Genomic DNA, 24,331 nt, shown 5'->3' with positions numbered 1-24,331 from the left:
ATTCCCCTTGGTGTCTTTGACTCCCTATTGAAATAAAATCCGATTACTTTATACATACATACATACATCCTACAAAAAGCACATAGAATGGTATGAGAAACAAAATCCTTTGCTTCTTTTCAGTCAGACATTTAAACCAGGACCTTAAAAATAGCATTCTCAAACCACTGACATTTACATTACAAATTGTCTGCCTGGCCAACATGTCATTCTGGAGTGTTTTGTTTTTCCCTTGCATGGTGTTCCCACCACATCTGGGCCCGAGGCCTGCTGTATGGTCCTGAACCAACTCCCTGCATTCAGGGCAGTTTCTCCCTGTAGAAGCCAAAGGAGTTTGCCTTTTCCAAGGGGCTCACTCTGGCCTATGCTCCATCAGGGTCTGCTTTTCCTGGGCTCCCAGCCTTCATTCCCAGATTTTCTTCATGGGACCCAGGCAGAGCATGTTTCAGGCCTGGCTTCCCTCCCTGACAACCTCGGATTAAATAGAAACCTCTAAATGGTCTTAAATACTATCACTTTGTGCCTCCAGGAAACAATCTGGCTCAAGGCATTGCAAGAAACCCTTCAGGGACAGTCCTCCAGTAATCTGGAATCACTCAGGTTATCCTGCCCCTTTGTTTGGGGCCTCAGATGTCTAAGGTTGAATTAATCACACATCTCTTTTCCTCCAGAGAACATTCTCAGTGTTGGTCTTTGCAAAGCCTGCCTATCAGTCTTCTTCCCTTTCTTCCTTCCTACCCTTATTTTATTTTATTTTATTTTTTTAGATGGAGTCTTGCTCTGTTGCCCAAGCTGGAGTGCAGTGGTGTAATCTTACCTTACTGCACCCTCCGCCCTCTGCTTCCCAGGTTCAAGTGATTCTCCTGCCTCAGCCTCCTGAGTAGCTGGGACTACAGGCCCATGCCACCATGCCTGGCTAATTTTTGTATTTTTTGTAGAGATGGAGTTTCGCCATGTTGGCCAGGCTGCTCTTGAACTCCTGACCTCAGGTGATCCATCCATCTCAGCCTCCCAAAGTGTTGGGATTACAGGCGTGAGCCACTGCGCCTGGCCCCCTTTCCCTCCTTTTACATTTCCCGTTTTCCTTCCCTTTCTGCCTCCTAACTTTCTTTCCTTATTTATCTTTAGCCCTACCCCTTATACTCTTATTACTTTCCTTTCCCATATGCAGCCATTCTCTTATGCTTAATCTGTATCTTTTTCGTGTGTATGTTCTTGCAAAATCTATAATGTTTTGTGTGCATCATTTTTACTTGACATAGATAGCATTGTGTTATATATCTCATTTGGTTTCTTACTTTCTCTACCCACGACCATGTTTTTAAGTCCCATTCTTGTTGCTGGGTAGACATCTGGTCTTTGTTTTAGGTTATTTATGTAAGGCCATGGTCGTAGGGTAGCTTTTCAGAGACCCTAACTAAGAAGCTGTATTAGTCCATTTTCATGCTGCTGATAAAAACATATCTGAGACTGGGCAATTTACGAAGGAAAGAAGTTTAATAGAGAACTCACAGTTCCACGTTGCTGGGGAGGCCTCACAATCATGGTGGAAGGCAAGAAGGAGCAAGTCACATCTTGCGTGGATGGTGGCAGGCAAAGAGAGAGCCTGTGTAGGCAAGCTCCTGTTTTTAAAAGCCATCAGATGTCATGAGACTTATTCACTATCAGGAGACGAGCACAGGAAAGACCCACCTCCATGATTCGATTATCTCCCACAGTGTCCCTCCCACAACACGTGGGAATTATGGGAGCTACAAGATGAGATTTGGATGGGGATACAGAGCCAAGCCATATCATTCTGCCCCTGGCCCCTCCAAAATCTTATGTCTTCACATTTCAAAATGAATCATGCCTTCCCAACAATCCCCCAAAGTCTTAACTCATTTCAGCATTAACTTAGAAGTCCACAGTTTAAAGTCTCATCTGAGACAAGGCAAGTCCCTTCCACCTATGAGCCAGTAAAATCAAAAGCAAGTTAGTTACTTCCTAGATAGAGTGGGGGTACAGGCACTGGGTATATGCAGCTGTTCCAAATGGGAGAAATTGGCCAAAACAAATGGGCCACAGGCCCTATGCAAGTCCAAAATTCAGCAGGGCCATCAAATCTTAAAGCTCCAAAGTGATCTCCTTTGACTCCATATCTCACATCTAGGTCATGCTGATGCAAGAGTTGGGTTCCCATGGTCTTGGGCAGCTCTGCCCCTGTCACTTTTCAGGGTACAGCCTCCCTCCCAGTTGTTTTCATGGGCTAGTGTTGAGTGTCTGTGGCTTTTCCAGGCACATGGTGCAAGCTGTTGGTGAATCTACCATTCTGGGGTTTGGAGGGCAGTAGCCCTCTTCTCACAGCTCCACTAGGTGGTGCCCTGTAGGGATTCTTTGTGGGGCCTCCACCGCCACATTTCCTTTCTGCACTGCCCTAGCAGAGGTTCTCCATGAGGGCCCCACCCCTCTAGCAAACTTCTGCCTGGACATCCAGGTGTTTCCATACATCCTCTGAAATCTAGGCAGAGGTTCCCAAACCTCAACTCTTGACTTCTGTGCACCTGCAGGCTCAACACCACATGGTAGCTGCCAAAGGTTGGGCCTTGCACCCTTTGAAGCCACAGCCTGAGCTGTACATTGGCCCCTTTTAGTTATCACTAGAGTGGCTGGGACATAGGGCACAAAGTCCTTAGGCTGTACAAAGCACAGGGACCCTGGGCCCAGTCCATGAAGCCATTTTTTCCTCCTAGGCCTCTGGATCTGTGATGGGAGGGCCTGCCATGAAGACCTCTGACATGCCCTGGAGACATCTTCCCCATTGTCTTGGGGATTAACATTTGGCTTCTGGCTACTTATGCAAATTTCTGCAGCCGGCTTGAATTTCTCCTCAGAAAATGGGATTTTCTTTTCTATTAAATTTCTTTTCTGTTGCAAGTTTTCCAAGCTTTTATGCTCTGCTTCCCTTATAAAACTGAATGCCTTTAACAGCACCCAAGTCACCTCTTGAATGCTTTGCTGCTTAGAAATTTCTTCCACCAGATACCCTAAATCATCTCTCTGAAGTTTAAAGTTCCGCAAATCTCTAGGGCAGAGGCAAAATGCTGCCAATATCTTTGCCAGAACATAACAACAGTCACCTTTGCTCCAATTCCCAACAAGTTCCTTATCTCCATCTGAGACCTTATTGTTCATACTACTATCAGCATTTTTGTCAAAGCCATTCAACATGTCTCTAGGAAGTTCCAAACTTTCCCACATTTTCCTGTCTTCTTCTGAGCCCTCCAACTGTTACTCAGTTTCAAAGTCACTTCCACATTTCTGGGTATCTTTTCAGCAGCGACCCCCTTTACTGGTACCAATTTACTGTATTAGTCTGTTTTCATGCTGCTGATAAAGATATTCCTGAGACCGGCAATTTACAAAAGAAAGAAGTTTATTGGACTTACAGTTCCACATGGCTGGGGAGGCCTCACAATCATGGCAGAAGGCAGGGAGGAGCAAGTCACATCTTATGTGGATGGCGGCAGGCAAGGAGAGAGCTTGTGCAGGCAAACTCCTGTTTTTTAAAGCCATCAGATGTCATGAGACTTATTCACTGTCACGAGAACAGCGCAGGAAAGACCCACTCCCATGATTCAGTTATCTCCCACTGGGTCTCTCCCACAACACATGGGAATTATGGGAGTTACAAGATGAAATTTGGTTGGGGACACAGAGCCAAACCATATCAGAAGCATTCTCATCTAAATTCAGATTCATATTTAAATTCTAGACTTTTTTTCCCAGCCCAACAGTAGAATCTATCGGCTTGTTCAGTGACCTGAGTCTCTAGGAGTTCTCCTTGTGCTGTGGCTGGTTCTCCCTGGGGAGAAGGGAGGCTGCAGCATAAGATATAAGCTGTGTGTCCTGGGAGTGGTGGCCTTTGATACCACCCCCGCCCACACAGGCCCCCTTTGGCAGGGCCCTCTAGGGAGCTGGGTTCACAGAGCCAAGCCCTCAGCTACCCTCTGGAGTTCACTCAGCTCAGCCTTGCCAGCACCGTTGCCTTGGCATTGTTTCTCCCTGGGTCCTTTGTCACTGTGTTCTGGTGAATGCAGTGGCAGCAGGTGTAATGACAAGGGGACCTTAGCTAACTGGGAAGTCACAGCTGGTGCTACCAGAGACCCAGGTGGGACCCGCTCCAGGCCTCAATTGCCCCACTATGAGATGACAATATCTGGAATATGGCTTAATGTCCTCCCTGCTGGAGGTCCAGGGCAGTGGGATGGCAGAGTGACTAGGAGTCACTCTCTCTGCCACTCTCCATTTGATTGACTTGGGGCCAGTTACTTAACTCCTCTAAGCCTCAGTTTCCTCATCTATAAGTGGGGGTAATAATAATTACTTTCTCATAAGGCTGTTGTGGAGGAAGGTGATCAAATTCAAGCAGTCAATAAATGCAAGTTACAATAGTGATCATCAGCAATAGTTATTTTATCAGCAATGGTTCCATTTTCTTTCCTAGTCCTGTCCTCTTCACCTTTGTCCTCAGGGGAATGATCTTTCGAGTCATGCCCACCTTTTTTAAGAAATATGTCTGAGCTAGGCTTTCCTGGTCCTGGTTCCATGGCTTAGGCCCCGGGCACTTGTTTCACTGTATGTCCATGTGTGGAACTTTCTAGCGGACCAGTAGCTAAGTCTCACTTGGCAACATCCTCGTGGTATGAACAGAACAGGGTTGTGACAAGGAGCATGGACTCTCTTGATCTGGTTGCTTCCCTTCCACTGAGAGTCTGGGAACCCCAAAACAGAGCCGAGGTGAATGAACTGGGGAGGAACTCTCTTTTCACGCAAACCTTCTGCAAACTTAGCAATGTCTGTGGTGTTCTGTGACTTCATGTTCTGTTCTCTGTGAGTCATAACAAGCGGCTCACATGGCCATGGTTTTCTTTCAGAGGATGTGGAGGATGAGTTGATAAGGGAAGAGGTCATTCTGTCCCCAGTCCCATCAGTGCTTAAGCTGCAGACAGCATCAAAGCCAATCGACCTCTCAGTAGCAAAGGTAAGTGTAATGAGACTCCCGGGTTAAATGCATCTTGATTTGAATGGATATGGATGGTGTGATTTTGGTGTTTCTGCCCCAATCCAGCTCATTGTAATCTCTTGGTCATTGTTGAAATGGAAATTTGGGTGTGATGTAGAAGAAAATGTGTGATGTAGAAGAAAACCGAGAGTCAGGAAAACTGCAGTCTAGTCCTGGTAGCTCTCGTTCCCTCTCCAAGATAAAAGGTGAGGGAGGAGTTCCCTCCAAACACTGTGGGAATAGAGCTGCTTTATCATGTCCCTGTGAGTACCGTTACGGTGTAATGGGAATGATTCAGTTGTCCCCGTTAGAGCAGCGCTGTTCCTGTACTGGTCTCCTAAGCCCTGGCCAGGTTGCAGTGAGGGAAGGACAGGGAGGTGTTAACAATTCTTCAGCACTGTCCAAGTGCACTTCCATGGCCACTTAAAGGGCCCCATGGTCACAGGGGACCCGGAGAGGGTTCCTGGCCACAGCAGTCTCCTCTGCAGGGGTGTCTGGGGTTGCTCACCATCCTCGGCTACAGGGTGACCTCACTACTCCCGTGGCCAGAGGCTCCTGCAGGATGGAATGTCATTCCCGCTGTCCTCTTCTGGCCTTTCACCAAGATCCAGGAGGGAAAAATAAAACTCCTAGCGACACAGCTGACCTACTTTTCTTCCTGCTTACTACATATTTACTCAGCATGCAAATCAAAGAGCAAAATATTTTTCTAGAGGTTTTGTCCTTTCGTTTCCTTCCCTTCTCCTCCCCTCTCCCCTTCTCTCTCATATCTCCCACTTCTCCTTCCATTCTCTCTTTTGAAGCTACAGAGGGTCAGATACGCTTAAGTGGCCCCAAACCTGGGAGGAGGTGCCCTGTCATTTGTCACCACATTCATGGGACGATGAGTCTTTGCAGAGGGCACTTACGCTTGGGGCAGGCCCCTTAGGCTCCTAAAGACTACCCAGCAGTAGCATTTCCAAAAGCAACTGGAAAAAGTGAGGCCTGCAGAGAGAACAGGAGGACCCAGGGCACGTGGCCTCTGTGGAAAGCAGAGTCCAGGTTCCCAGGCTTTGTTGACCACACTGTGCCTAGCGGGAGCTGTCATTCTGAGCCCCGACAGATAAATCCACACATCCTTTCTCCTGTGTGCCACCAGCCCACATTTGATGACATGTAGACAAATGATTCTGTCAAAGTGATTTTTCCTTATATTTAATGAAAAGGAAAAAAAGAGCTGATTCTGGTGAAAAATAAGGAAAGGTCTGACCCAGACAGGGGGTGCAGGGAAGTGGCTGTAGAATCCACCTGCTGGCCTTGGGACTCACTCAAGGCTTCAGAGACCCCCTCAGATGTAAAACCATGGCAGAGAGAGGGTGGGCCCATCATGAGGGGAGTGGGCAGGGACATGCTGCCTTTCTCGTCTGAGGACCTGTCCATGGGGAAGGGATTGACCATTTTGGGGGCACTGGAGGGTGATGTGTGGGTTAATGGGAAATGAACAGTGAACTCATTATCAGCCAGAAGTCTGCAGAAGACAGCTGTGAAAAAGTTGAAGGGCTACCTTGAGAGGTGGTGGGAACCACTTCACTGGGGGGTTGGGGTGGTTCAAGCAGAGTTCATGGGGGACCACTCATGGGCGGCATCACAGAGGAGGTTCTTACGCATGGTAGAGAGTTGTACTGGACCAGGAGTTGGCAGGCGTTTTCTGTAAAGGGCTCAATAGTGTATTTTTGGCTTTACTGGCCCTGTGATCTCTGCTGCACCTACTCAACTTTGCCATCATGGTATGAACGCAGCCACAAATGGTATGGAAACAAATGGGCTTTGCTGTGTGCCAGTAGAACATTATTTACAAACAGGTGGTGTGGGCAGATTTGACCTGTGGGTCACAGTTTACTAACCCCGCACTAGAACACCAGCTCTCAAACCCGGTGCACTGTGGAATCACCTGAGGGAATCTTAAAACTACTGATACTAGAGTCTCACCCTCAGCAACTGGGGTTTAATTGACTGGTGTGTTTTCTGAACATCAAGATTGTTTTTAGGAACTTCCTATCCTACATGGTTCTAATGTGAGGTCGAGTTTGAAAACCCCTAGTCTTGCCTGTGGAGGGTCAGAGGACCTCCAAGATCCCTTGCAAATCTAAAATTCTCTTTCTCAAGGCCCCTGTAAGGAGCTTACAAAGATTTTGGCCCATGTCAGCACAGGCCGGCTTGGTTTAAAGATGTTCCAGAGGAAAGACCCTCAGGATTGAGTTTCTTTTTCCTCAAATGTAAGAAGAATGAGCTTGAAAACTAAAAAGAAAAGAGATGAACCATGCTGGAAAATGGACTTCCCTGCTAGAATTCAAGAACAACTTCTGCAGGAATATGCCCACTGAACATTGTATTGTTGTTTGCTTTTAAAACAACCAGTAAAACTCTCTCTTCTTTTTATAGGAAATAAAGACCCTTCTGTTTGGTTCCAGCTTTTGCTGTTTCAATGAAGAATGGAAACTTCAGAGTTTTTCCTTTAGTAACACAGCCTCATTAAAATACGGCATTGTGCAGAACAAGGCAGGTTGCTCCTAGGTTTCCTTGGGACCTTTCTGCTGGGCCATCACGCATCGGGGGGGGTGTACCTCCCAGTTTTGGTTAATCCTGTGAACATTAGCTGGGCTGTTCTGGGCCAGCCAGCCCCACATGTGCTGAGTTGTCACTTGGTGCAGGCACTTCAGATGTGGCTGGTGGAGCGAGAGCTGGGGAACAAGACCCTCTGCTTTGGAGATGTTCAAATTGAACATGGATTTAAGGAGCACTTGTTGTGAGCGGTGCAGGTGCTGCGATCCTCAGCAGGAGAGAGCAGTAGGAGGCCTTAAGTCTGCTTGGGGCTGCTGGATGGGGCCTTCTTATGCTGATCATTGAGAGATTCACAGGATTTTGCAGATAGAGCTGGAGAAAGGGCACTCCAGGCAGGTGGCAGTATGAATGAAGGGGAGGCGGTATGAAAGTCTGGGGGCTGCAGGAAAAGGCAGAGGGATCAAGTGTGCGGAGCAAGTGCTTGAAGAGAAGGGTGTAATAGAAGCTGGGCCAGCGGAGGCCGATGGTTGCAGGCCTAGAACATGGCTTATACCCAGTTCCCACATTAGACTCATGGGCAGAAAATAAGCTAAACCCAGGATCAAGAATCAGCAGATGAGCAGAGCAGCTTGGTCCGGTTCAGTTTCTTAAGCCCCAGGAACCTCCCCTGCCCCACACTGCCTGAGGTCGAGCCTCAGGACCACTAGCTTCTGTCCCTCCCTCTTGTGGCCAAACTCAGCTGGTCTTCATGAGCCTACCGTTCAGACAATCCTTAAATCCAGATGAGGTCTGTTTGTGTTGTTCAGTCCCACCAGCTTTTGCCAATGTGTCCCAGGAGTCAGATCCTGTGCTAAGCCCCATGATGCCTACAGAGATGAGCTCCTCAAGGAGCCTCTGCACTACAGGGTGGGAAAGAACAAAGATACAGCTAATGTGGTGCCGAAGCAGGCCACAAGGAGGGCAGAAGAGAGCGCAGAGCTCACATAACCACAGACTGCTGAAGGGGCTCACTGCCAGCCAAGATGGTCAGGAAAGGCTTCTTGGAGGAGGAGGCCTTTAGGATGGGTCTTGAAGGCTGGGTAGACAATTAACACTCTCAACCTGTAGACACAGAAACGTTTCCCTAGATGATGGAGCACCTATGGTGATGTCGCTGGCTTCACAGCTGACTGGTTATGAAGAGTCACTTTCCTCCCATGACACACTGCCAACTGGCCCCTTCCTCTAGGAGTGGACGCAGGGCCTTGTCACTCCCTCTCTGTGACCCAAGGTTAGTGTGTTGTAGAAGCAGTTGCCACATCAGAGGCCCTTCTGTTGCAGAAGGCAGGGCCCCTTTACTCTATCACTTGGGTTCTGGGGTGAGTTTGGGTGAAACCAAAAACTCTGCCCCAGGCCAGTTCTCACTGGCAGCAATGGTCTCATTCTTTGCAGGGTGGTCCTTGCGGAGTCCTGGCAGCTGTCCAAGGCTGTGTCCTACAGAAACTCCTGTTTGAAGGAGATAGCAAAGCTGACTGTGCTCGGTAAGTCAGTGATCATTCTGGCAATATCTTATTTTCCCAAGTCTTCTCTAGAGTGTCCAGAAAAAACAAGCAAGGAAGCGTGTGTGTTCCCTGATATTTCCTGTCTTCTGCAGGTCAAGGAAGGAGAGGTTAATGGCAGCTAGCTGACAACGCCTGCATAGACCAGTGTTAAGGAGACTTGTGCGTGTTTGTTTCTAAAAGCGAGGAGGGTTCTCAGTGGTGCTCCACCTGGGAAGGGGCTGCAGGAACGACATTGAAACCAATTTCCTCTCTTCAGACGGCAAAGCTGCCCGAATCCCTTCCACCCACCAGGTCGACCTGCTGACCTTTTGACTGAGTCCAGGCCTCCCCTCCCTCCCCACGCTATCTCCCCTCTGCCAACATTCATAACCACACATTCCAGGCCGCCCCACAGACTCATCGCTTCCACTCCCTGCAGCCGTTCAGTTTTCATTTCACACATTAAGTGTTTGCACATGAGCAGCTCATTCTCATTCACTCAGCACACATTCCTGGAACATCTCTGTGCAGGCACAAATGATTCAGGGGAGATTTAGGTGAGCTCTGTCCTCTCCAGAAATGCTCCATGAGGTTGAGAGGCAGATAGAAAACCCCTATCTCATACCGTCATTGGTGCCAAGATGAAAGGATTGGCAGAGCACTGGTGGAGCTGAAGGCGAGGCCTCCTTGAGGAGGCGGCCTCCCTCTCTTTCCCTCCCTGCAGGCTTGGTGACCAGCTTGTACCGAGTCACCCTCGGAGCTACAGAACTTCTGGCAATTGGCCTTTTTAAAAAAAAAATTTTAGTTAAAATATAACATACACAAAGTAGTTATACTATGTGCGTTCTGCTCAATGAATTATCGCAAAATCACACACCCCTGAACACACTGCCTAGATTAAGAGAAAATGTTTCTAGTACTCCAGAAGAATCCTCTGGTACCCAGCAGGCACCGCTATTCTCCTGAAGTTACATTAATCATTAAATGGATTTTAAAACCATACTTAATCTTGCCAGTTCTTGAACTTTATTGAAAGGTACTTGTTCTTTGAAATAAGCATTTGAGAATCTTTTTTTGAAAAGCCTGGGTGTTACCTGGACAACAAGGCCCATTGCCCATGCCTTCCTGGGAAAGACTCTGTTCACTGGGAGAGCCATCCAGCCAAGTTTGGTACTCCAGTGAAACACATTTCACCAGCATGGATGATTTTGCCTTAGACAGGGTTCAAGTGAAGGTGGCTCTTCATGCTTGGCATCAATTTTTCCAGTGGTTTTGCACAGTAATAATCAAGGCATTTCCTCTCCAACTGAAGATGCTAATCAGAAGCACAACAACGTAACACTTCCGTGGCAAGATCTCACCTGTCCTTGTTCTTCTCCCTGCTTCCCCTCCCCTTTGCTCTCAGGTCTATCCTTCGTGGCTCTTGTCTGTACAGGATCATGCCCCACTGCCTGCTCTGGAAGTTCAGCCCCACAAAGGGCTGAGAGGTTTGAATGTCATGGGCAGAGACCCTGCCATCAGCTCTCCCTGGTGGACTTAACACAGTCCTGTATGCTCAAGAATGCTCCTGACTGGGTAGAACTTTTCTAAGTGAGAACCCCTGGCTGCCCTCAGAGGGTACAGGGATACTGAGCACATATGCACCCATCTACCTACCTCCCTTCCTTCCTTCCTTGCACTGAAAAAAATATGCAGAGTGTACTTACCAGGTCCTTAGCAGGGATACGGGACTGAACAAGACACATACAGGTGCCCTCATGGCACCTACGATTGAACAGGAGAGCCAGACAGGAACAGGTGGTTACAGGGGACATGCTAAGAGTTCACCTGGACATGAAGTGGCTCAGGGCGGGCTCCCTGGTGGACTGACATTTTCATCTTACGGAGATATGAAGGATGGACAGAACCCCTGATTCCCCTTCATATGCATCCTTGCACACTCTTATTTCCCCTCAAATTTTTTTCTCCTTCACAGCAAATATTCTCAAACTCCTTCCTGGGCCCTCAGGCTCTGTGCTCAGGCTCTGCGCCTGCTGGCTTCTCTCATTGCACATGGGCCACATCTTTGTGGAGGCCTCCTCGGACCTCCCCCATTAAGATAAACCCAGGCCCTGCCTCTAATAAATGCACTGCCAGTTGGTGCTCTTGCTCATCGATGTGGTTGCCTGTCCACATCTGCTGCCACCTACTACTGCCCGCTCCACTCCAGAACACAAGCCCCATGAGAACAGGGACCTTCCTGAGCTGGTTCACAGCCAGGCCGCTGGCATCCAACCCTGTGCCTGCTCCACAGAAGAGGCCCTTAGAATTTTTGTTGAATAAACACATGGACAAATGAATGAGTTATCCAAACAGGGAGGGGAGGCGGATTGGTATTCCAGTAAAGAGAACAAGATGTGCAAAGCCTGTGGGCAGGGAGAGGAGTGGGGAAGTCACTGGGGATGGTTAGGGCAGCATTTGCAGGAGGAGGGTGGGACCTGGGGTAGTGGCAGGTCAGCACCAGGCTGCCAGAGGGGGCTTGGGTGCCGCCAGCTGCTTGGATCAGGCCTTGGCCCTTGCAACAGATTGTCTCTCAACTCATTTCGGCCCAGTGCTCCTTCAGAGTTGCTTTTGAACTTCAACGTGGGCTTCTGGGGGAACTTGCAGATGGTTTCCCAGCCGTCAGGACGAGGCATTTAAGTATGTTCCAGGAAGAGCCGACTGCCCAGGGCACAAGGCCAACTTGGTTTTTTGTTGCCCTACCCCCACCCCACTAAGGGGATGTGAGAGCTTCTGTATCCCCCAGACCACATCCATGGGGGCCGAGCTTTGCTTTCCATATCAGGAAGGGAAGCCAGGCCTTAGAAGGCAAAAGCCATCCAGGTTGGGATCCCAGGGGGACTCTGGGTAGAAAGAAAACTGCTTAGCTGGAGGAGTGAGGTTTTCTACCTGTCACTGCCGGCCAGGCAGGCACCTCCTCGCTGCAGGCCAAGGATGGTGCAGCCCAGTGGGTCCTGGGGCCAGTGGGGGTGGGCAGAGGAGGAGGGAAGAAGGAACTGCTGGCCTGTTGGGGATTGTCATGTGTGGGGGTGTGCCAGGTGCCAAGGAGCCAGACCCTATGGGGTGGCCTGCCTGGCTGGAGCAGAGGAGGGCTGTGCCATGCAGCTAGGAGAGCACAGCCTGCTGGCCAGGGCCACCTTCTCCAGCGAGCCTGAAAGGATTAATGGTGTGGGAGAGTGACCTTGCCTTTGTTTGGAGCCCTGAAACTCTGGGTGCTGCTTGTAGCCCACCGCCTGGGCTGGGTGCTGCTTGTAGCCCATCCCTACTGGCTGCTGCCCCATCACAGAGGTGCTGTGCTGTGTAGGACGAGTGAAGTGGTCTGACTTCCTGCTCCCACAGGCCTCCTGGCAGGCCTCAGGGGACATCCTTCAGACTCAACTGAGAGGGAGGAGTGGAGAACCTGGCTCAGTTATGGAGCTTGCTGAAAAAGCCTCAGGGGACTCAGGCAGAGGTGTCGCAGGGAGACAAGCTGGGGAGGCCCAGAGACCCTCTCCCCTGACCCCAGCAAGGACTCACCTCCTCCTGGTGGTGGGCCCTGGGCAGCAGGCACCAGATGCCCTCCCCAGCCTTCCCACCCCAGTCTCCTCCCACTCTCCTGCCCTGGTCCTGCCTCGGGTCGCAGGTAGATAGGGGTTGGGGAGGAAGAACCCTCCTGAGGACAGGTTAGGGCTTCTGTCAAGTGAAGACCAGGAAGACCAGGGAGTGAGGGCCGGCTGTCTGGGGCCTGGAGAAGAGAAGGGAGGTGGAGTCCATGTCACTGCTTTGCCAAGGCCCTGCAGGTCAGAGGCTGCAGAAGGTCGTCCTTTCCAAGTGGGTGGGTGTCTAGCCTATAGATGTTGGTGCCCAGGCTGGGAGGGGGAATGCATGGCTCTGTGCCCCTCAGCCACCCTGGGAGAGGGGAAGTGTGCTGAAGAGAGTACCAGACTGGGTCAGGACCTGGATGATGGTTGTGTGGAAACGGGGCATCACTTTCTCTGTTTGTGAAGTAGGAATAGTCCTCTCTGGCCTGCCTAAATTGGACTCAATAAGGAAATGCAAAGTCCTTTGTAAATCTTCAAGGGCTCTCTCTACAAGTGAGTAGGGCCATCGAACTCAGCCTGCCATGGTACAGATGGGGAAACTGAGGCCCAGAGAGGGAAAGATGGTTGTTCAGGGTCACATCTGGCATCCTTGGCAGAACCAAGACTGGTACCTGGTGCCCCTATGTCATACTGTGCTGCTGTGCCCTGCAAGAGGCATGGAGCAGTGGGGGCCCAGGGAGACCAGGAGGGAGGCTGAGGGCTCTGAGTTTTAGACTTCCATCGCTGGACACCCATCCAGACTCCTAGGGACCAAGGGGTGGATCTGTTCATGAACGGCTTCATGATGGAACCTCCCCTTTGGCTTTAAGTTAGAAAAGATAAACACAGGAGAGTACAGAGAGCAGCATAGCAAACACCTACAGAGCCCCTGCCCCACGTGAGCAAAGGGGAAACACGGGTCACGTGGGCAGGAACCTCTCTCAGTCCTCAGCTCCTCGGTTTCATTGACTTACATAGTTTTCACACTGATTGATTGCCTTATTGATGTTCCTCCAAAAGCCATGTGTGCATGGTTGGGTGTGAGGCTTCAGCACTCCCTTTTGACCCTGAAATTCTAGGATTTCAGACATGATCCAGCTTAAAAAAAAAAAAGGCAGGCCCCTCTATTCTCTTCAGGAACACCACAGTGACCTGCCATCAGCTGCCGTCTGCTCTGGGGCCCTGGGGAGCTCAGGCCCTGAGGGCCAAGAGGCAGCCCCTGCACTTTCCTGCCTGTGTGTGGGGTCTGCCTTGGCCCTGGAGGCCCGCACCTCAGATGCTGCCCACCACCACTGATGGGGAAATGGTTCTGTGAAAGCAGATGGAGGATGGGATCGCACTCTCCAGGGAAGTCACGCTGAAATAAAGGCATCTTGGCAGCAGTGGTGTTTTTTCTGCAGGACTGTCTGGCTTCATTAAGACTCATTCCATCAGGCCAGCAGCCGGCCTCTCCTCATTCGGGAAGGACAGAGCTGGGCGGCAGGACTCAGTGTTTTTCCACTTGAGAAGATGCTGTGCCGGCTCGGCTCACAGAAAGAGATGAAGAGCTCTTGATGCCCCTGAAGGCCTGGAGAGAGCCACAGGCCAGGAGCAGCCCTCAGAGGCGGGTGCAGATCTGAGAGTCGGGGAATCCAGCAAGTCCTCCTCTCACTTCCACTTCGCCTCTGAAATTGGGGAATTGGAGGCCCAGAGAAGGAGGGGAGCTTGCCCAAGGCCTCTGTGGACATTGGTAGCAGAGCGCATGGTCCTGCAGCCCCAGGCCAGCCTTTCTACCCTCTGTTGCAGCTTTTGACCCTGAGAGGGAGCAGACAGGGAGCTCCCCCAGATTGACTATAGACTCTGTACATGGCTCCATGGGCACGTCACATGGACAGGTGAGGCTATTTTGAGACGGTTAGGGTAGAAACATATCTTTCATCTGAAACACTTGGGTAATTTAGGTCAAAGCAAGATGTATTATTCCCTCAAGATCATTTATTTCCCCTATCTCTAGATAAATGTCTTTTTCCTGCACTTCACCTGTAAGGAATTCGACTCTTAAAGAAACTTCTCTTGGTTGAAGAGGCTGGCCAGGTGCCAGCCTCCTGGAAGGAGTCTGACCGATCAGGAAGTGCAGACCTGCTTGTCACCCGTGTTCTGCCAGGGAAGGCGTGCGCTGAGCTCTCTGGTAAAGGCCTGGGCGATTCAGACGCAGCACCTCCTTCCCCTGTTGTCATCTGTGGGTGCAGGTTCTTACGTAGGCACATAAAGCCCTGGCTAATCTGAGGTGGGTTAAAACCACGGTCCCCAGCCTTTTTGGCACCAGGGACTGGTTTTGTGGAAGACAGCTTTTCCACGGACTGGAGATGGGGTGGGATGGTTTCGGTATGATTCAAGTGCATTACATTCATCATTAGATTCTCATAAGGGGCGTGCAATCTGGATCCCTCGCATGCACAATTCACAATAGGGTTCCTGCTCCCATAGAGTCTGATGCCACTGCTGACCTGACAGCAGGTGGAGCGCAGCTTCACTGGCTCGCCCACTGCTCACCTCCTGCTGTGTGGCTCGGTTCCTAACAGGCCACAGACCAGTGCCAGTCTGTGGCCTGGGGGTTGGGAACTCCTGGGTTAAAGACAGAATGGCAGTGTTGGAATGATGCTTTGGGGGCATCTGACCCAGTGCCTAAACAAAGGCCAGGGAGCGCAATGGTTTCCCCAGAACCTGTGACCCAGGAATCCAGCCCAAGCCTCTTACCTGTCTGACCACTGTACTTTTTCCAACTCCACTGAGTTTTCTAGAAAACTGTGTCTCAAAAGAGAAAGATGGAGAAGGCTCAGGGAAAAGAGAGACTGGCAGAGTTACTAACTGGAAGCCAGTGAAAAGAATGAGGACTTATGCTTGGAGACGTGGTGGTTCAAAGGGGCTGTAAGCAGAGCCTGTAGGATCAGGGGACAGGCCCCACCCCAGAGCAAGATCTCTTGATTGTGTTACATGGTGCTGAAAAGACAGGGTCAAAGGCAAAGGAGGCTGGTTCCTAAAACCAGGTGCCCAGGACAGTTGGTTCTACTTGCCCAAGCTCTCCTTCCTTCCTCAGTATTTATTTTTTTCCAGTTTTTACTTACTATCTGATCTGGGTAAATCACTGTGTCTCCATGCCTCAATTTTCCCATTTTAAAAAGAGGATATAATAGTACTTCCCTCATAGGATTGCTTTAACAATTTGATGAAATAACATGGAAAGAGTTTATAACAGTGTCTGGCACATGATAAATACTCTATATATGTTGGAAGCATTTTTAATTTTTTTTTTTTTTTTTTTTTTAGAGACAGGGTGTCACTCTGTCACCTAGGCTGGAATGCAGTGGCGTGATCATGGCCCACTGCAGCCTCCAACTCCTAGGCTCAAGCGATCCTCCTGCCTCAGCCTCCTGAGTAGCTGAGACTGCACATGCCACCACACCTGGCTGATTTTTTAATTTTTTCAGACAGAGTCTCGCTATGTTGCCCAGGCTGTTCTCAAACTACTGGCCTCAAGCGATCCTCCCACCCAGGGCTTCCCAGAGTGCTGGGATTGCAGACATGAACCACTGCACCTGGCCAATGTTAGCTTTTGAAGTCTTATTTGTTGCTACACTGAGAAGCTTCCAACTGAGAATTACTTGGTTCAGTAAGTTAGTGTAGAAGTGTTTGCCGGGGGTCTCCTTACTTCCAGATAGGGAGCTTTTCCAGCATAGGTACACTCCAGGCATAATTTTGTATAACATCTATCCATGTTGGGGAACACAGGTCACACCTGTGTTGTAGGAAGACACGCCCCCGCCCCCACCCCATGTGTATGTGCAATGGCGACTGGACGGGGGGCGAGATGGAACAAAAATGCTGGTGGGGCACTGGCTGTAACAGCTGAGCTAAGGGGCAGAACACCCTGGCCTGGGCCACACAGCAGCGGGAGGGTGGGCACGAGGTATTCAGGATGTGCAGTTGGCAGTACATGGCCACCATTTGTATGAGAGCAGGGCATGAAGCAGGAGCTGTGGGGGTAATAGAGTCACGTTTGTGGGTTCTGAGTCCAGTCCTTTCTTCTTTTTCTGATAAGCACTGCTTTCCAGGGTCCCCTTAGTCCTTGGTGTGGGCTCTCCTGAAACCTAGAGCAATGTTTTCTCATGGTTGTTTTCATAGTGAGCCGTGACCTGGGCCAGTGCTCCCAGCAGCTGGGGCATCCGGTTCAGTGAATGCTTGGTAACTATTTCCTCCAAGGAACATGATGGGCTTCCTGAGGCCAAAGAAGTGTCAGGCAGTCGCTGTTTTATTTTCTTAAGTGCTTGAGTACTTGTTGCTTGTCTCATTGGATTTGAAGGATTTCCAGTGTCAGAGGCTTGGTGTCACTTTCATATTAGATGTTGGAAATTCACTTTCTCCTTGTCATGGCCCACGTGGGGACTTGATGTTTTCATAAAAGACAATAGTAATAGGCACCATTGATTCAATAGTCACCACATGCCAGCCACTGGTCCATGGACCTTACAAACATCTCGTGTAAAGCCATGAGGGAGGTGCAGTGGTCATTGTCAGTTTATGGATGAGGAAACTGAGGGGCCACTGTGGTCTGTCACCTTTTAAAGTAATTGGACCACAGCAGCCTGGGTGTAGGTCACTGGCTATATATCCCAGGCACCGGGCAGTGACCACATGCTGCCCACTGTGGTGGGCTGGGTCCTGGTCTCCTGATTTCTTTTCCTCTGCCCTGGAAAAGAGGGACAAACTTTAGTATTCTTCCTCCCCAACAGTTCCACATGGAGCTCAGGAATTATTTGGCGACTGAAGGCAGGAACCCCCTCTGTATTCCTTTGAGCCTTAACAGGGTCATCAAGTCCTTTTGTTTGTTAGGGAGAGACCAGCTAGCTTCCATATGAGTTTTTTTAAAATTTGCAGAATCCAAGAGAAGCCTAGAAGTATAGCCCAAAGGAGTCCTGGGAATGTGAAATGGAAAGAAATATGTATATTCGGCTGTTTCCCTTCCCTCTCATTCAGTTCAGGCACCAGGGACCTCTTAATTACCTTTTTTATTGTAGAGAGGTGTCTGCCATGTTTGATACAGCTGACTTCCTGTCCATTTGCTCCTAAGACTGTGTCGTGGCACTCTCTCCTCATTCCGCCCCTCTGACCCTTCCTCCTCTACCTCCACTGATTCCTTAGAGTTCCACAGGGTTCCACCCTCGGCCACTGTCTCTGCTTTTCTTCATTCTGTCTCTGGGAAATCTGTGCCCAGCCCCAGCCGCTCTCTTGGGCTTTCTATGTGTCTGACAGCCTTATCTAAAGATCTGAGTGCATCTCAAACTCAGTAAGTCTGAAGTGCAACTCATTATCTTCTATCTATCTCCAACTACCTCTTCCCAGCCACATTGTCCTTATTTCACCTGATGGCACCACCATGTACCCACTCAAAACACAGAGCTCATCCTTGAATCCATCCTGTCACTCTGTGTCTAAATCTCCAGCAAGTGAGGCTGCTGTCCCCTTGGCCCTGGGAGTGAAGAGCACCGCCTGTACATGCTGTTGACTCCAGGCGCTTGGAGGTGGGCATGGCCAGGGCCAGGGCAGAGTCCTGAGATGGCAGTCATTCCCGAGCACTGCTGGCTGGGCCTCCCAGTCCCTGTCAGAACTCATAGCCCTTTCTCTCACACACTTCTGGGCCCCACCAAGCCTACAGAGCCCCCTTTGCTCCTATAGGCCCTTTCCTCTGCCTCCTCCTTCTCCAGCCCCACCCGGGGCCTCCCACTTGAAGGCACCTCCTTTGGCCCTCAGCTGTGGAGACCCCTCTTTCCTGGGCTTTGCCTTGGGGCTCCTGGGCTGCAGGTGGCCCCTCTGCAGGCAAGGGAAAGGACAGGCCATCTGCAGAGGGGGCTACCTGACCACACTAAGCAGAGCTGCACCATCTCAGCCTTGTGTCCACATGGGCATAAATGCCTTCCTTTTCTTGTCCGCAGGGGACTGCAGCCTTCAGATGCCCACCGGACCCACTGCCTCGCCCTGGCTCTCGCAGATATTGTGTGGCGGGCAGGGGGCCGAGAGAGAGCTGTTGTCGCACTGTAAGTGGTTCTGAGGTCTGTGTTGCCATGGCTCATCGTCTGCTGGCAGCTGCCGGCAAGCTGGCTGTGTGTGTTCCTGTCCTTGGGTCCTTCCGGTCCCCACCCTGTGCCACATGCTGGGAGGAGCCCTGCAAGCCAGCCTGATGTGCTGGGCAGCCCCAGACTCAGGGAGAGCCCCGTCCTTCCATGCGGCCCTGTGATGTCCTCTCTGGGCTCCAGTTCTCATGTGGAAGGCGTGGTCTGTCTGCCCTGGTTTCCTCCTGAGGAGCTCTGGGGTGACCCCTCAGAGGAAGCCTCTGACCCCTGCAGCCAGCTCCTCTCTATCGTTCTCTGATCTGGAGGCCTCGGGAAACAGCCCTTCAGGTTGATCCAGTCCTGACCCCACTGTACTGCTCTTCCCAGTCCCCAAAGCACACTGCCATTTGCTCTGTCACTTGGGTCCCCATCCCATAAAGACTCAGGGAGGTGAGGTGGAACCCAGGCCCTGGACCCAGTTATCCTGACCCGCATCATCTCTTCACCGCTGGCCCCATTCTACTGCATATAACCCACATGCAAGGTTTGCTGGCTCTTCAGCCTGACCCGTCAGAGTGGAAGCATCACTGTCCCAGCTGTGAGGCTAAGCAAGCATCACTGTCCCAGCTGTGAGGCTAAGCGGTAGTAAAGGTGATCACTTTTGGGGCCAAGGACCATACTCTGGGGGCACATTGGTCACCGTAGCATATCGCTTCAGAGAAAGGACTCTTAGATCAGACTCCCAGTGCTGTTGCTTATTGGCTGTGTGACGTTGGGCAATTGATATAACCTTTCTGTTTACTCATCTGGAAAATGGGGATGATTATAACGATTACTTACTTGGATGGCTGTGAGACCTGAATGAGTCAGTATAAAGAAATGATATATAATAAATAGGATTATCAGTTTAAATCATTTTATCAATATGAATAGCTGATAAATAATAATAATTGTGAAGTGTTTAGGACAGTGTCTGGCACATACTAAGCACCACATGTTAGATATCATTATTTATTTTTGTTATCATTACTGTCACTTGTCTTTGGTACTCACCTTCCAGTTAACTTACTAACCCCGGCCCTTAGGATCTGCAGGGCAGCCCTGAGAACAGATGGGGCAGGAATTCAGTTTCTCCCTGTTTTACAGATTAGGAAACAGAAGCCCAGAGAGGGAGGGTGGCTGGTCCAAGGCTACACAGCCACTAAAGGAGCACGGGGCCCCAAATCCGGCTCTGATTCCCAGCCATCCTGGGCTGCACACCCAGGGGGTGCCTCAGAGAGGACGGAGGTGGTGTTCCCCCATCAGTGAAAACGAAGGGCCAGGCAGCATTCCGCAGTCTGGAAACACATTTGTCAGTTGTGGGTGAGAGTCGGGCTTCTACCGCCAGGACTTGGGTTTGGGTTTGGTTATTCCAAGCTCTCCCTTTGCGGTCTTTTTTCCATTTCTTTTTTTTTTTTTTTTCTTTTTCTTTTAAATCCTGCTATTGGAGTTCTCTGGGCCTAGCCTAGTGGGTGAGTTCAAAGCGGGGAAAAACGAGAAACTCTTGGCTCCTTTTTCTCTCTGGAGCCACCTTCTTATTTGTCTTTCTTTAATGACACATGTGGTTTCGCCCCGGCTGGAGGGCACGCCTTCTCTCTGCTCGGAGGACTCATGCACCTTCCTTTCCTTTTTAGGGCTTCAAGAACACAGCAGTTCAGTCCAACAGGGAAATACAAAGCAGATGGAGTCTTAGAAACAGTATGGCTTTCTGGAAAATTATCATGCAACCTTTGGCTTTGTTTGGGGACTGTCTCCTTTCATATAAGTAAATCCTTCCTCAGCTGGGGACAGGCTGGCCTTCCCGCAGCCCAGGTCCCAGGAATCCTCGTCCTGGGATTAGGGTGGGGACAGACGTGGGGTAGCTTTGGGGATGGGCTCCTGCTAGAGCTGGCTTTACGGCCAAAAGGCTGACTGGCTCCCTGTCCCCTCGAGGGTGCGCAGGTCTGTATGGTGAAGTCTATACGGAATGCCTTTTGGTTAAGCCCTGGGCTTCCCTGTGTCCCTCTTCCTCTTTCTTTAGCATCTGCTCCAGGATTGTTGTGGGAGGGGGTGGGGCAGGGGTGGTAAGGAGAGGGAGGGAAAGTTAGAACCTGGGGAGGAACTTTAATAGCTTGGAACACCAGCCATAAAGCCGGATCTAAGTCATACACAATCAGGGACGTAATGGGAGACGTACATTTTTGTATTTTGTAAAATATAAAAACAGTGAAGGTTTTCAGCTACCTCTTGCCAACCTCTTCACTGAGAATTTTTGTGTTAACAAGTTAGTTTCATTTGACCTCGGTTTGGGCACGTGTTGCCCTGTGACCCTAACTGAGGGTCTCGCATTGTTGAATATTTTCTCTTGAAGTGTTTTTTCCTGGCCTGCCTGAAAAAGCGAAGGAGACTCTTAAGGGCTGCTTCCCGCTGAACTCAGGACGGCCGGTTCGCTTCCACCTGGCCTGGCTATTGTGATTTGGATATCGACCTCCCCGCCAGCCGCCTCTCTGGTGTCAGTGACTCGCCCATGGGGTGCAGACCTCCCCTGTTGGGGCCACACAGGAGGCTAGAACTCTGGAGTCTCAGTCCAGGGCTGCCATAGGGCTGCCTGAATCCCAGTGACTCCAGCAGTGCCAGGCAGCCTTTCAGTCACGCAGACGTATGGCCGTGCCTCTCAGCCCCGACTTGGGGACGCTGCTCTCTGATGCAGGGACATTCCCAAGTGGGGTTTTGTAGCTACGGAAGCCGGGGAACAGAAGCTAATCCAGGATGGGGCACTGCACGGGGCTTGGGCCACTCATCCTGCGTGTTTGTGTCTTCTCAGCTCACGCTCCACAGTTTGGCCTGCTATGAGGACCTGGTGACTTTTCTTCAACAAAGCATTCGTCAGGTATGGAGCGTGCCTTACTCCTGTGGGATGTGCAGCACTGAGCCTTCTGATTTCACTGTGGGAACAGTGCTGTGAACTGGAGTTCTTCTCCCTGTCATCCCACCCCGGGATGGCGAGGAAGCTGGGAAGGAGTGATGCTGGCCCCTGGTTGGGGGCTGAGGAGAATGGACTTGGGGTGAGTGAGGGATCCAGCTCCTGCCATTGCATCCTCAAGGGCTGGTCCTGGAGGCAGGGCACAGGGAGCAGCCACAGCCAGGGCTACTGACAGCAGAGCTGGATGGGTGGGGTCAGGACACAGGAAGCAGCTGTTAGATGGAGGTCAGCACAGCTTTCTCTCTGTCCGAGTGGAAGCAGCCACTGCTGGAATACAGGAGCTCTTTGTCAGTGGAGTGGGTCCTGGGATCAGCTGGTGAGGTGACCAGAAAGCGGCTTCCTGGGTGGGTTGGAGGGCTTAGCAGTGTGATACACACCTTGATTAGTGTCCCTGGGGTGGCAGGGCTGCTCTAGGTGAGGGCTCTGGAGCACCCGCCTCTTGCCAGAGAAGAGCTGTATATTCACTCCTGGCCATGAGCTAGGCGGGATGTGGCCAGGGCCAGACAGCAGCCGATCTCAGGGCTCCGGGAAGTCACGGCAGAGCTGTGGCATCACAGGCTCTGTGGGGAGGGGCCGCACACTCCAGGGGTAAAGAACGCGGTCTCTGGAGCTGGTTGGCCTGGCTTTGAATCTAGATTCACCCTTCAGTAGCTACCTGACCTCAGGCAGCTTACTGAATCCTCCTGTACCTCACTTTCCTCATTTGTAAAATGTGGGTCAGAAGAACAGTGCCTGCCTCAGAGCATCATGCAGAGAGCCTAGGGCAGCTGGGCTGTGCTTGTTCTCAGTAGTTGTTAGCTTCTGTTGTTGACATTAGGATTGCCATTGTAATGATGCTCTAAGGGCAGCCTTGAGATAGGTTCCTTGTAGACATGTATAAATGAGAGGGAAGCGTTTCAGAAGGCGGGTGTGGCCTGAGCTAAGGCCAGCAGACCTGCGACCTCTGAGACCCCCACTACGAGGCCTCACAATTCTGACATCTGAGTGTCAGGATCGAAGCAGAGGAAGAACACAGACCTTTCTCTCCTGGTGTGCTGGCTGGTCCCTGAGCCTTCCCTTGCCTTCCCTTTGGCCTTCTGGATGTGGGATCCATTCTTTTCGACCCCACAGAAGGCACCGGAGGGTTTGGTGGTAAGCTGGAGAGTGGGAGAACTTGCTGAAAATGGGACCAGGACTAAAGCTCTTGCTGTCAGACTGCATTCCGCAGAACTTTCCCAAGGACCCTGAAAGCCTGGGCACAGCCCTGGGAAATGACCAGGCCCTGGCAGCACCAGATGTCCCTCGGGTAGGCAATGGGACCTGCCCTAAGAACAAGAGGAGGCAGGTGAGGTCGCCGGAGGGTCAGTCCACCTGAAGTGCTTTCACCCCTCAGCCTGGGCAGAGGCCTCAGGGCCTGTCCCAAAAGCAGGGATTAGGATGGCTGCCTTTCTACGTGGGTTGCTCTGTACAGGTGCATGGGAGGAGGAGTGCTGGCTGAGGCATTGGGAGCCTTGGGCTGTCTGTCCTTTGCTACCTGTCCCCAACTCTGGTTTTTCACTGGAGTCACTCAGGCCATCTGCTGATGCGGTGCATTCACCACCTGGCCTGGGCAGAGGAGGCCTGGAGCAGGGGCCTGGGGGCCTCCTCTGGCTTATTCCATAGTCACATGTGGCCTTGGGAAGGTCACTGGCTCTCAGTTTCCCCATCTGGAAAATGGAAGATGGAGCAGTTACCGGGTAGCTTCCAGCTGTTCATCATCTAAGTGTGGTCCTCAAAGAAGAAGCTTAAACACGTGGAGAAGGGTGTCTTCCAAATGCAGTACTAGGCAGTCTGAACGAGCAGAAAGGAGACCTGCTATTGTTCCAGAGTGTTGTGAGAGTGCGGCAGTCACAGGAGAGATGAGCAGAGCCTGATGGCATTCGTGTCCGTGTGTGTGGGATCTGGCCAGGGTGGCCAGGAATGGGATCGCCTAGTCACACTCTCAGCTGAAGCAGAGTGTGGAGCCACCAGGGCCAGGAAAAGGAAGTGACTGGTGAGGCTTCAGGGGCTAAGGTGGAGCCTGAGGGTGATTGCTCAAATGCCCACAGATCCTGAGGCTTGTAGCTGCCCACTGATGGACTGGGGTGGCCCCTCAGCACCAGGACCTCTGCATCCTTGTCCATGAGACAGAGCCTCCCCGTCAGCCTGTACCCCAGGACTTTGATGAAGCCTAACCAAGACAGGGACTGTGGAAGGGGTTCAGAGAGTGGGATTTGTTCCAGGGCGAGGGAGCCTCCTTTCAGCAATGCCTCTGGACTCAAAGCAATTGCCTCCTCACCTGACTTTGGTCCTTGGTACAGGCTGTCCATATTCGGCCCTCCTCACTCTGGAAGGCAGCTCTCCCCCTGCAGTTTAATTCATGTTTTTGCTGGAAGCAGTTGAGCTGCCTCAGCACTGCCCTCACCAAATTCATTTTTCATGGCCTGGGCCTAAGAGGGGTTCCTCGTGCCAGGCCTGGAAATGTACACCAAGCCATCTTTGCCCAAAATAAATTGCCTCCTTGCTGTGTTTTCATTACTGCT

The 24,331-nt window shown here is 51.0% G+C and overlaps 1 protein-coding gene across 1 annotated transcript in view; it reads left to right on the top strand.

The window, feature by feature from the left end:
* FAM188B (family with sequence similarity 188, member B) overlaps positions 1-24,331 on the top strand; it is a 139,312-nt gene that overhangs the window by 78,240 nt on the left and 36,741 nt on the right. The window contains exons 7-12 of the mRNA XM_011972200.1: positions 4,917-5,023; positions 7,466-7,582; positions 9,017-9,105; positions 18,674-18,775; positions 20,464-20,527; positions 21,633-21,698. Of these exons, the coding sequence (XP_011827590.1) occupies positions 4,917-5,023; positions 7,466-7,582; positions 9,017-9,105; positions 18,674-18,775; positions 20,464-20,527; positions 21,633-21,698 (545 nt within the window). The remainder of the gene's footprint in view (positions 1-4,916; positions 5,024-7,465; positions 7,583-9,016; positions 9,106-18,673; positions 18,776-20,463; positions 20,528-21,632; positions 21,699-24,331) is intronic.

This window comes from Mandrillus leucophaeus, unplaced genomic scaffold (genome assembly GCF_000951045.1).
Source record: "Mandrillus leucophaeus isolate KB7577 unplaced genomic scaffold, Mleu.le_1.0 Scaffold128, whole genome shotgun sequence".
Classification (NCBI taxonomy): Eukaryota; Metazoa; Chordata; class Mammalia; order Primates; family Cercopithecidae; genus Mandrillus; species Mandrillus leucophaeus.
The sequence above is the reverse complement of the archived record's forward strand: the minus strand, read 5'-3'. Positions and strand labels throughout refer to the sequence as shown.